The 13,778-nt window shown below is 43.0% G+C and overlaps 1 protein-coding gene across 1 annotated transcript; it reads right to left on the bottom strand.

The window, feature by feature from the left end:
* Nucleotides 1-311: 311 nt before the first annotated feature.
* tmem59l (transmembrane protein 59-like) lies at nt 312-12,701 on the bottom strand. Its single transcript, XM_029500672.1, has 8 exons — nt 12,487-12,701; nt 11,177-11,282; nt 10,343-10,437; nt 10,000-10,152; nt 3,923-4,028; nt 3,636-3,750; nt 2,906-3,023; nt 312-2,165 (listed from the first exon to the last, which is right to left on the bottom strand). Exons 1-8 carry the CDS (start codon nt 12,649-12,651, stop codon nt 2,007-2,009), a joined length of 1,017 nt encoding a protein of 338 aa, XP_029356532.1. The 5' UTR covers nt 12,652-12,701; the 3' UTR covers nt 312-2,006.
* Between the last annotated feature and the right edge of the window lie 1,077 nt (nt 12,702-13,778).

The following is a 13,778-nucleotide window of genomic DNA, read 5'->3' as shown; positions in this document are numbered from 1 at the left end:
GTGAATGAGAGGAAAGTTTGATTGACTGATGGAGGTGCATATTGAAAATTAAAATGTTCTTCAATCACAAGTGGAGGAAAATTTCAGATGTCCACATACTTGTGGCCATGTGACAAATCCTCCCCAGGATTAGGTAAGGTTTTTTTCAGTAATGTTTATTCACTATCATAACACTTTATTGTCATTTGCGTATTATAATCTTTATTTTCTGTATGTAATCCGATGTATATATATATATATATAGAGAGAGAGAGAGAGAGAAAACAACAAAAAAAAGCAGAATACTTATTTCTTATTTCTGTACAATGAAAACACTTTATTCATCATGTCATACGTACCATTTCAAAGTAAACTGACCAGTAAAAAGGAAACAATGCATTTTGAAATTCATTTGATATTCCATGTGATATACTTTCAGTTTGAACCAGCACAGATATTGATTGAATGGCTTTTTCACTGAGAGTCCTTCCTGTAAATCATGAGGATATTGTCATTCATAATTACACATTCTATTAAATGATTACAGTAAATATGAACACAAAAAGTCACAAGTCTATAGTAGAGTGGTGCCATAGTGGCACGGCGGGCGGTTAAGATAAACTATCGAAGCGTCACTTGCATGCACGGTTTATTGTCTACAAAGCCTGGATTAAAAGAGAGCGATACAGGACATCAAAGCACTGAGAGGAAAACAGAAAATCTTCTCTAAGACTGTGCAATTCTGTTCATAAACAAAGGTCTATTTTAAAAGCTTTGCATTACACATTGTTACAGAGGTTATCCTTCAGTATGTGCTCATAGGACATACAAAATAGTCAGCTATTAGAAAGCACATGGCACATATAACAGCTAGGAACTCTTTAAGTGATATAAGGGCAATAATATGATAATAATAATAATAGTAATAATAATATTACAGTAATAGGTGTAAAACCTTCTCTGTGTGTCTCTTCCCAGTCTGTTACACAATATATTTTACATACAGAGAAATTAGATTTGTATGATGAATTAACTGTACATGGCACTTCAATAACACTATTTATCAGAAGACTGGTGTCGATGATTCTGAATAAATAAAGAAGAAAATAAATAGAGGTGTCACATCTGCCCAGTATCAGAAAAGGCATCCTGTTTGAATCAAGGTCCACCTCTGAAGGTGTTAATCAAAATGAATGTGTGCTGCACATACACTCCAGACACGGCCCAATCCACACACACACACACACACACACACACACACACACATACACACACACACACAGAGGAATTATATGGCAAAGATGCAGTTTTCTATTTCAAGCTAAATATGCCTTTGTGTGTCTGAATCAGCAAGAATGGGTTGCTCACCAGAGACTTGCTTTCCCCTGTGTCAGGTTGAAAACACAATTTTGAATATTTAGGTTATTTTTCAAAGGCAACATTATTAAACAGCTCATGATGCTGATTATGAAAACTGGCCATCAACTGATCAACACTATCTCTTTTCCGCAGCACTTACAAAAGTGTTCATGTGTAATTCACTGTCCTGTCCTCACATTTTTTTTGGACCCCTATTCTTTGCTTTTAGGCAGCCATTAATTTATCCAAACTCCCTGTGAGAATGAGGAACATTAAACCTAAAATGAATCTAAGAATCTCTCTTCTCTTGTCCACACTCGACATGAAAAATGGTATGTGAGTTTTCAGCCATAATCCATCTGCTCTGCTCGTCTCCAGCGTTGCTCTGAGAGAAGAGTGCTATCCTATCAATAAACAATGAGCGAGCTGATCACTGAGGATAATTTGAGGATGGACATACTTGGACTGTACAAGGAAATGAAAGGACTGGCGTGTCTAACTGAAAAACCTGATCAACACAAGCTAAATGTTTCAGTGAGATCATTTCAAAAGACGAGGGTGCCATGCGCTTAAAAATTTGTTTTTAAAAATTCTGCTGACAAGCCACAGATTTTTCAGACATGGTTCCCCTGTGGGAAACAAGACAGCAGCTCTCTCGTTGGTCCTTTCTAAACACACGTTTTGTTGAGGTCAACTTTCACTGGCAGCGGCCCTGCCTCCTGGCTCTCCTCTGATTGTTTCACAGCAACAGCGATCACAGGACTCAGGTGGTACGGGTTGACTTTGTGGGCATTGTCCAGAAACTCTTTGTCTCCGTTGATGCTCAGCTGGAGAGACACAAAGGCAGAACCAGAGATATCTGTGAGAAAAACCTTTCATACTTTACACCCTATCCTCACCTTCGACGTCAGTTGCATGATGGTAGTAAGTCACCAAAAAATGGCCATTCGTGGTTCTTACAGCAACTTTATGAAGAAGCTCACAACTGTTACACTAATACTTCAGATTGGTGGTAACAGACAGCCTGGAGTTGGAGTGAGAGTTGTAAACTCCCTCTTGTCCTTGTTATCCGTGAAACTGTTTTGTTTTGTTCCAGGTTGGATGTATAAGATTTAAACAAGGCAACCATAATGAACTTAAACTGCATAACCATAGTCTGAGCATGCATGTCACTAAAATTAGAGATGGTAAACACCTTGAGATGAATGACAACATTTGATTAACTGAATAACAAAAGAATACTGCAACGCAGCCCACAAACTGTGGTGGGGGAGACATAATGATACGAATCAGACGTTTATCATTATCATCAGCAGTCGACACAAGCAAAATATAAATAAAGGCATTGTTTAGTTTTGGAGAGGTCTGTGAGTGTGCAAGACATGGCAATATCCCAAAACACTGAAAAGCGAACAGTGTGTTACTGAAGTGCCAGTAACACTGCAGCACACACCGAGTCAATAAACAGGATTAGGTAGATCCCTCGAATTTGCAATTGATACTTGAGCTTAAGTCACTGGTTTCATTTGTATTCATTAGAGTGGAGCTGATCTTTGTGTGAGTGTACCTGCGTCTTGATGTGCTGCTCCGGTGCAGTGACAAGACTGGCACAACTAAGCCACAACATAACCATGATGGACAGGAAGAGGCAGGCCGCTAAAATCCACCGCGGAAGGCCTGAACGTCTGTGGAACAGAAGAGAAAGTAAGTTTGGTGAAAGAGGATAAGGAGGCCAGGATGTATAGAGAAAGCAAATTATCACATCATCAAGTAAAAGACGGGGAAAATAAATGCATTAAAACCACGCTCTTATCTATCTTCACTGTGATTTTATGATGCAATTCAGGGTAGATTTACTAAATGTGAACAATCCGAGCAGTGTTTTGCAATACCAACCACGTAATGTGTTTTTTTAGATGATTTGTTCTATTTTTCCTCAGTTTAGACCATATATTATCTTAACCTCAGCCTGTGGACTGCAAAACTTAACTTCTATCTTTATAAATACAAGGTCTAATTTTGCTTTTCTCAGTAACTGAATATTAAAAGGTGAGGCAAATGACAGTGCAGATTATTTTGAAATGGGTGCCTTGCCAGATGACGTGATAATATTGTAATTCTGACAGTAATACCTGGAGACAGGATATTTGAAATGATGGATAAGCTATCACAAGCCTCCACACATTCATTTCTATACTGGCATTAACCTGCAGAGAGATTAGGTAAATCTGACTATGAAGCCTGCAGTTTCCTTCAATTCTTTCATTCTCAGCAGGGTAACTCGGGCTCCCACTCACCGCGACATGCAGCCGAGGAAGTCGTGCTCAGCTGTGGGGTCGTCTGTGTGCTGGGCAGGGTGCTTCCCTTTGCCTCCTGCTTTGGATGATCCCTTCTCTCCGTGTCCCCTCACACCTGGAACACAACATGTTGAAAGGGAGGATATTTAAGTTGGTTACACATCAGTTTGAAGAGGTAATTGAGAGATTATTGAAGCAGCAGACACGTGTTGCTTCTTCACATGCACTATGTATATCATCGCCCCTGATAAATGTGCGTTTGTGCACTGTGCATGTTAAGCTCTCACCATGAGGTCTCTGGGTGTGAGAGTGGACTTGAGGCCAGGGTTTGTCCGCCACATTGGATCGAGGGGCCTGCAGCTCAGGCAGAGAGTACTCCATCTCTGGCTGGCTCTGAAGAGGAAAAAAACAACAACAACAGCATGGCAACAATTACACCCCAGTGATTCACCAGAAGAACTGACAGGAAAAGAGTCTGTTTAACACTGTAAGGTCGCACCACAAAGGAGCTCTTGCGTGGCTGGGAAACTAAAAGGAAAAGAGAGAAACCCTGCAGGAGATGACTCAAACAGTACAAACGTGAGGAAAGACCTGAAGATTTAAATATTACAGGGAAAGTTTAACATTTTGAGGAATCTGTTATTTAGTTTAATAGCTGATATTTAGATGAGACAATGGTATCTGTACATTAACAATCTAGCCTGAATTAGAGGCAGTCAGTATAGAATTAACGACTGGAGAGTATGGGGAAAACATCTGGGAGAAATGTAAGCATCAAGTCAACAAACTGTAGCTTTGGTTGATGAAGCAGCAGGTGGATTTTGTTACCTTAGTTTATCCTAAACTAAACGAAACCAACCAGCTACTAGCTAGTTTCACATTGACACAGAGAAAAGAGAGAGAGTTTTCTCAGCTCTCATCAATGAAGCAGAAAAATTCATTACCCAAGAAGCCAAATTCCCACCTCATTCCTTTAATACATTGGCTATGGTTGAAAAGTCTGTCAGTGTCTGTGAGGGTTTAATGAGTGAATGAAATGACCCATATCTATCCCGAATCGAACCTTCAGTTTCTGTATTAGGTGTGTAAATTAGAGTGTAAACCATAAAAATATTCGCACCCGAGCTGCCAAACTGGGGAAACAGCTATGGAGACATGAACTGTTTTTGATACCTGATTGTGGGTGTGTTTAGAGACTCAGGACCCGAAGACTCTATTTTATGAGTCGTGAACGAATCACTCATTCCTGCTCTGAGAAAATGCGGCAGAAAGATCCGTTCGTGAACGAATTTACCTGTGATGCGCATGCGTGGACCGGGGAAGTGATCCCCCACTGAGATGGGTTGTCGGTTATTCAGCCGGTGTGTCGTGGAGTGGGGACGACCTGTCGGTGGTGAACCGGGCTGCCTCACGCCTCCTGTCCCGGACGGTCACCCAGCCACCGGCTGCCCGGGAGCTGCTGGGGGCGGGAGGAAACTCTCTCAACTGCCCGCACCCGCTGCAGGGCGACGGCTAGCTTAGCTAGCCTAGCTACATTAGCATAAGATGGGCTAGCTAAGGTGAGGAGCCGCAACTCCAACTCACTAATTATCGCCTCCATCTCTGCCATCATCCTTCATCTATGACAAGAAGTACTATCATAAAAGGTACAGGGGCTACAGAGTCATCTGAACAGTTTAGGCAAAGAGAAAAGAGGGTGAATTCTTAGTGAAGTATCAGTTTGATAACAGTTTACTGTCTATTTTGTTTACTGTCAACACAGAGGCAGACCCCTCCAGAGACCGGACCCTTCTACAGACCGGACCCTTCTACAGAGACCGGACCCTTCTACAGAGACCAGACCCTTCTACAGACCGGATCCCCTCCAGAGACCAGACCCTTCGACAGACCGGACCCTTCTACAGAGACCGGACCCTTCTACAGACCAGACCCTTCTACAGACCGGATCCCCTCCAGAGACCAGACCCTTCGACAGACCGGACCCTTCTACAGACCGGATCCCCTCCAGAGACCGGACCCTTCTACAGACCCGATCCCTCCCAGAGACGGGACCCTTCTACAGACCGGATCCCTCCCAGAGGCAGACCCCTCCAGAGACCGGACCTCCACGGACTGATCGAGTCAGTAAAAGGCAAATGATACCTCTTCAACACTTAGGAGAAATATTTGATCAAGCTCATGTGAAAATGATACATCATGTCTGTAGGTATTAGCTTAATGCTCTCAATTAGTTTACCCAAGTTATCATCACTAAATTGGCACCAGATCCAATTATCTTAAGCTACCGGTATGTGACATCACCCCAGATGCCCATCAACACTTTGCCAATGTCTATAGTCTGTAGTCAGCTGTCTGTAGTTTGACAGATCATAGTGAGGTGGCCAAACTGCATTAAAAAGGGAATATACAAAGTCAACTGAGTGTGAAAATACATGTCCTCACATTCATATTGTGAACACCAGCACAATGATAACCATGGTATCCTCTCAATGTGCTGTAAAATAAGGATTTCCGTGCTTTTTTTAAGCCTATTCAATGTGACTGGGTGTCTTTCATAGCATCTTTTCCACCCACCTAAATCAGTTTTGTAAAACCTCTTATAGTGGGGCAGCATCTCTGTAAAATCATTTTCAAAGCTACTGCTACACACACACACACACACACACACACACCCAAATAAAAAGCATGATGTACGCTGTGTTTCTGGTTCCCCTGGAGAACTCATTAAAAGGGGATTTTGGTCCCTCACTGCAGACCCTCCCCCACTATAAGAGCAGCTGTAGCCGGTTGTAACAATACTATTGCTGGCCTCAGCAACAACACACACAGCTATGTAGAACAGTACAGTATATCCCACTGCAGTAGTGTTCACCTCCCATTATTCATTAATTCCAACACTGAACCTGATCAATAAAACCGTTGTTGCTTCTTTCGTTATAATGCTGAACCGGCAAAATTCCGTTTCATTCATCAATTTATTTAGGAAGTGATTGAACTGTTTGCCACTTAATTGATTTCAGTCACTTATGCAGAATAACAGTCATGTATCTGTGCTGTCACTGTTGAAAACAAAGAGACAGTGACAAAACTGAAAAATGCTGTATTTGATGGTGCAGATGTGACACGGCTGGTTCGATTTTAGTTTTATATCCTGAAACACTTCAGACCTTTGTTGTTGAAAAAGTTATTTCACGACCCAGTTTATTACCCCTCGCGAGGCATGCTTTCTGACAAAGTGCATTGAAACCAGATGCAGCACCAGCGTGCAGTTTGGGGGGAGGCTAGGGGAAATGTGAGCGGGGTGATTCTCATTGGCCGCAGACTAAAGAGATCTAAGCATCAGAACAAGCGGAGTCTGATCTGCATCTGTCATGCATTATGAGAAGGAGTGCAAAAAGTTGCTGTGGCTTAAACATAGAGAGAGGAGAAAGAAAGTAAGAGGCATTTGAGAATTCACAAACATCTCAGCCACCCAGAGACGGCAGACACTCTTAGGAAGTTGACTTTAAGACTTTAGGAGCAGTAGAGAGTGCCTTTTATAGATTTGTTTTTTCAAACTTGAGCCTTTAATAGTGGATCTTATATATCTCTGCATTTAGTTTGATGCAACTCAAATTTCAAATAAAAAAAAAACTAAGAATAAAAACATTTATACAAATTAAATATTTTTGTCCCTGAGGAATATGGATGGAACAAAGTGAATTTGAATAAACATATTAAACAACTCCAACATCTATAATTAAAGCGCCCCCATCTGGCCATTGAGGCTGAATTACACGAAGGCATTTTTTTAAATTTATATTTATGTTTTCATTAAGTGTAGAATATGAATATAATGAGGATTTTGCAGTTCAGTCATAAGAAATAAATTTTGATATTTGTCTTGTTATCACCAACTACTAAAAAACATAACATAAAAAACATATTTATATGTCCAAAACCTTTTATATTTCTTTCCTTTGCGCTCCATTGTCGTCATTGAGCTGCAGTTGGTGACTCATCTCTTCATTAAGACGAACACAAAGTTCACTTCGACTCAGTCACCAGTCACTTACCCCCCACATCTTCCTGCCATAATGAGTAATCTGCTAAAAATACAAGCAGGCAATATATATTTGAATAAAGTTTACTGTAAACTGCAGGGCTCAGCTGTTTCAGCAGCTGTTTTAGCAAATTGCTGAGCCTTAAATAATGGAAATTGTGGCCACATAGCAGGAAAGTCAGGCAAACTCTGACATTTTTTTCCACGAGATTTGATGATAGTAAGAAAAATGTGGAGCACAGCCAGTTGTTACAACCAAACATAAAACAAAATGAAACTATTTTGTATAGACATATATAAACTTTCATACACGTGCTTCACATGTACTGAATGTTCAGGCTGAAGTCGTGCGGTCACATTACTTGGGACTGGATGTAATGTTATTGAGAGAAGTTGAGAAAATACACAGACTGTTGCATCGCCAGTTCTCTGTGTCCCGTTTAGGGCATTTAGTTTTATTAAAATTCATTCAGATTTGCAGAATGAGTAATGCAGTTGTCAAGAACAGATGAAGTTGTGACTTCTGTCTTTGTATTAAACCGTACAGAGTTCAATTTGTACTGCAGGCCGGCTCACTAACAAACCACACTTCAGTTGGAGGAAATCTTTGCTTGACTCCCTTTTGTCCCAGACTCCATCGCTCCATCCATTTGTAAAAATTACGAGGAGGTGGTGAGAGGTAAAAGACTGTTTTTTAACAGTATTTCTTCATAATTACTAGCTTTGTTTATATTTCCCTTCCATGGGGAAAAAGCCTTGATCTAAAACTGACTCACAGCAATCTTAGCTTCCTGGTTGGTTTTTATGATGCTTGAGGATTTACACAACTAAGCTGCTTTCAGTGCTTGAGGTTACACAAATCCGCACAAGCACACAGCCGGATGTATATACAGCGGACAACCCTGTCCATTATGGATACAATCATAATTTGTATTGCAGGCAGCAATGGCCTGCAATGCCCCCCCCCCCCCCCCCCCCCCTTGTGCTGTCCCTGAAATTTGCTAGACTTTTTCTGTTGTTTCAACACTCTCAGGTCGGTGGAGGTTTGCCAGCTGCCCACTAAACACAGGCCTGATAGTCTTCTCACAGCCCCATGGAGCCTGACTTCCCCTCGCCGCTTCAGGCTGCACGTCACCGCCATAAAGAGCAAACACCCATCACCAAGTCCAAAAGAAATGTTGGCAATTTCATGTTCTGTGGCTGCTGCATCTCTTCATATGAGATGGAGCCACACAGTCCAGCCTGCCCACAGCTATCTCATACCTAATAGTGATTTTCAGCTTATTCTGTTATAAAGAGGTCCGTCTGTATGGCTTCAGATGCATAAATACTATCATTTTCCCATTCAGGCCTTTAATTATGCAGCTGAAATTGCCATCAAAGTCGCATTATCCCAAGAGGAGAACCAAGACAGAGATGCAGGTTTCCAACCAGCTTATGAAATTTAGAGGATATGGTTGAGTAGTGTGATAGTTAGAGAGACCAAATCTTATTATAACTTTAACACATAGGTGGTTACTGCACTGACCTGAGCAGGCAGCCTCTTCGTCACACAGCCCTTCAACTTGAATTCATCACACCTTTTAAATCTTGGAAATAACCTTGGAATATTTATTTGTCACAGCCAGAAAACGTATTTCTAAGCACAGTCGCCTCTTAAGTCTTGCAGTGCGGTTCTATCCTGAGGCGAGTTCTGGTTATCAAATATGTATGGTGCTGAAGGGCAGTGACATAATTTAAAAAGACATTTTTAAACAATTGCAGTGCTAAAAAAAAAAAAAAAAAAGTTAGTCTTCTGAAGTCAACCACCTTTTCCCTGCCCTGCTGAGTGCCCTTGTTTGCTCAACCCTCACAGATGCACCAATGTTGTTGTGTGTTTTTGGCAGCAACCCAAGCTGTAAAGCACCATATGACATATTTCCCAGTCATAATAGGCAGCGAAGGCTAGTGGACCCAATAATCTATATAATCTACTGATGAGCTTGCTTTTAACCTCCAAATAAAAACATGATTAAGGAGGCGTTCATAACTGTAAGAGGATAGGGAATATCAGTGAGCTCTTGTGTGCACGTTTTGCAGACAAACGTTTGTATAACCAGCAGAATCTGCCGCTCCTTTGGAGCTTTAGTCTTGTATTCTTACAAATACGTATCATCTGTCAGGTTCATAAAAACTTTAGGAAATGAGTTTTGATTAAAAACGTCATGAACCATTCATCTTCAAACTTTAAACCTTGAATAAATAGATATTTATTAATTTTTGCTGAATAAAAAAGAGAGGCAAAGCATGCCTGTCCAGGACACACACTTGGTTTGGGCTTACCTGGAAAACCACAACCTTGCCATCGTCGGCCTGCAGATAAAAAGTCCAGGTGGAGGAGATGAAGCTCTGAGCAGAGCTGACTATTTCGTTGCACCAGCTGGACACGGCCTCCATCACAGAGGGGGGCTTCGGGCGGAGTGTCATGGCCTTCAGCTGCAGAACAACAGAGTAAGACACCATTGTATCAGGGAACTTGTTGCATGCCTGGTACGTCCTTTGATATTTGTGCACGCCTGCATTCTCAGTGGTGATAAAAGTATTTGAGGCACTTTTGGTCCTGTTTGCTTTTTTAGCTAACGTTCCTGTGTGTGTGTGTCACAGGTTGCAGGTCGGCATTCTTTACCCTCCTTCTCTTGATTTCGGGCTCAGAGGGTTGGCTGGAACAGCCGGTGCTGCAGGCCTCCTGCTCCAGCAGCTTAATGTATGCCTCCTGGCAGGCTGGAGAGATGAAAGAAGACAAGTAATGGTCAAAAAGGTGGAGAGAGGAAGAGGAAATTAAGAATGCAAGTGGGCAAAGGAAAGAAGAAAGAAGAAGCACAGAGGGGCACAACAGTCAGTCAAGTGGTGCAGAAGAAAGAAATAAAAAGGTATGTGATGTGATATCTGGGAAGAGAAGGGAGATGCAAGTGAGATGTAGTGAGACGATTCCTGCTGACACATTTGAAACGGGGGGCGACAGGTCATCTGCTGTCTGGCCGGCAAATCAAATCACTGATTTCAGCATCTCAAGCAGGGCAAACAGACCCAGAACCTCAAATATCCATAAAATATCTGCAGTCTGCCAGTTTTCAGGAAACAGACAAACGAAGCACACCTGTTGTGTCCAACACTGTGATGTTAGACAGATGGAAGCCTCTGGGAATGTGATGTAGCTTATTTGGTTTTGCTTTGATAACCTGTTGTCTCTTTGATTTTCAACACCGGCCTGTAAAAGTCGCTTGAATGTTTTGGGATAAAAAAAAAAAAAACACCTTACAAGTAACAATGACGGTAGTGAGAAGTTGAAGTAGAAGTACAGCGATGTTCAAATTCATGGCATTGACTTCATGTGAATTTTATTTATATCAACGTTCAGCTCCATCATTTGTTTTGACAGAGTTTAACCCCGAGCCCAAGATTTCAGTTTCAACGTGTACCCCAGGTCAACACGACCAAAGCCACACAAACAAAGACTCACCTCCCTGACACTCCTCCCTGCTGGTGTTGAAGCCGGCGTTGCCATTGACAAACTGGCAGATGGAGTAGAGGCGACAGCCACGGTGACAGGCGTTCATTATGGAGTCCTACAGGCCAGGCAGAGAGAGAAGAGTGAGGTAAAGGTACGAAATTAGAGCTGCCTCCTGCACTCTTGGATGAACTCAAGATAACCTTGTTATATTACAAAGATGGGTGATGGCATCTCTTAATGACACGGGGCGGCTGCTGGATTAAAGCCTGTCAGAAACAACTGGCGGGCTTTCAACCACTGCTGAGGGAAGCCAGTGTTTATGGGGGAAAGGGATGGTGCTGCACTTCCTTCTGTCTTCATGCCTTAAATCTCTTTGCTGAATAAAGAAACGGCGCCCCCTGGTGACCTCTCAGAGAACAAGGCAGACAAAGACATTCCCTGACGGCAAGCATGGACGTTTTTATCTGAGCCGTGTGCCTGCCATTACCATCCTCTCTGCATCCCCCCGTTTGTTCAGAGTCAGCAGGGGGGGTGTTTCAGCCAAAACCAGGACACTTGGAGGCCACTTGGAGTTTGGATGCCTCCTGCTTATTCGACATCTCTGCAGCTGCCGACCAATATCATTAGTAATATGCACAAGAAAGCCTGCTTTTTCCGTCACAGTCATCAGAGGAGCCAGGTGGCGGTGATCTGATCAGATCTGCGGGATGGCTGAACCACACCTGAAGGCAGCGGAGAGGGAGGAGGGAAGCATCCGACAGTGGGAAATAAATAAATATATATAGCCTAGTCAAAGCTCTAAGGCACAGAAACTAAGAGAAATCCACTGCTTCCCCTTCTACCGCCCTGGCCTGGTGTGTGCAAACTGCAATGAAGGGTCTTTGTTGGACAGTCTGCACCAACAAAGCCTGGCCTGGTGCATTCTAATTGCGAACAAATGGTGATAAAATAGTGGCGCAGTTTCTTTCACATTGCACATTTGAGGATAAGCTTGAATGCAGTTTACTTCTCGGACGAATCTTTGAGGTGCAGAGAGGAGAAATAATGAGCTGCCACCGTCCCTCGGCCTAACGCTGCGCTATAACATCCAGGAGGATGCAGCGAAAAATCGGAGCCGGCGTGGAGCCCGTCACGGATCGGAAAGGCGTTTATATATATTTTTTTTTACTGCTGGTTTCTTTACAGTGAGGAGACCTTTCTCTGTTCACCGTGTCTCACTGCAGAAGCTGGCACGTCGGACAGCAGGATGCAGCTGTCAGCTGCTGAAAAATGCGCTTTCTGCAGAGACAGCCTCCGCTCCGGACGCAGGGATAACTTACTTTGGCAGGGCTTTTGTTTTTGATGCTCAGCTGACACTGTCTCTTGCAGTAATTGATGTCGCCCAGTTGGTTGTCAAAGAGGTCCGAGGACGCCGCGGCGAGTCCGGCGAGGAGCACCGAGAGCAGGGCCGAGAAGCCGCACATCCTGCCGCCGAGCCGGAGCATCTCAAACCCAGGAGAGGAGGAGCGGACAGAGCCTTTGTGGCGGTGCTGCTGGTGGTGGAGGTGGAGGTGGAGGTGGAGGGGGGGTGGTGATGCTGCTGCTGCTGCTGCTGCTACTGCTGCTGCCTCCTCAGCCTGGATCCCGTCTGCTCCGCTCCTCTGCTCTTGGTCGTGGCGTCACACGCTTCATCATCATCATCATCATCATCATCATCATCACCACCATCATCACCACACACACACACACACACACACACACACTAAACCTGCAGAAGAGCCTCTACTGCAGTGCATAACGTAGCAATGATGACATTCATAAAAAAAGAAGTATATAGAGGAGGGGGGGTCGGTGTCAGAGAAGATGGGCCACGTTAATGTCGTATTGTGGAGAACCAAAGTCAACATGCAGAGTGAACTCTAAACCAACAGTGAAGTGAGTTTATTCAGTGTCTTATTTGTGGTGCTCCTCTTTTAGAGATGCCTGGTAGAAAAAATAACGAGGGCTGGTGTAACTATATTAAATATCGTAAGTGTGATGTTATATTTGTAAGATTGAGATGTAGGCGACTTTCTGTGGAGGGACTGTAGTTTTGGAAGTGATATAAGGAACTGTGAATGCCAACACGCCTCAGTGACTGCAGTATTTATATTCTAAAGCTTACATTTTTAGAACAGGTACTACTCTTCAGTATTACATACAGGGCCAACTTTAATTTTGGGGGAAAGTTCCCTTCATGTTCCCTGAAAGTTTTAGCCTTTACAGATTGCACCAATTAATGCAACCTTTAAGGAACCTCTGGGGATCTTCAAAGGTTCAACAAACAAAACCAAAACTGAAATAATGTTCAGAAAAAAATATATATTTATTCACATCCTCATTTAATCATTTGTTTTTATGATATCTGAGTTTCTGCATTCATCTTTTGTCTGAAGCTTCTTGTATCAGTCCTGCACCTGGCTGCGCTGACTGGAGCTCAACTGCGGGTCCGATGATCAACCTGTGGGAATCAAAGTGAGTGTGTTGTGTGTGTTTTGTGTGTTGTGAGTGTGTGTCTGGGAGGGGGCACATTGAGCAGCACCATAATGATTTGTGTGTGGAAGGAGGAGGAGGAGTGGGAGGAGCCAAAGTG

This window comes from Echeneis naucrates, chromosome 4 (genome assembly GCF_900963305.1).
Source record: "Echeneis naucrates chromosome 4, fEcheNa1.1, whole genome shotgun sequence".
NCBI classification, from domain to species: Eukaryota; Metazoa; Chordata; class Actinopteri; order Carangiformes; family Echeneidae; genus Echeneis; species Echeneis naucrates.
The sequence above is the reverse complement of the archived record's forward strand: the minus strand, read 5'-3'. Positions and strand labels throughout refer to the sequence as shown.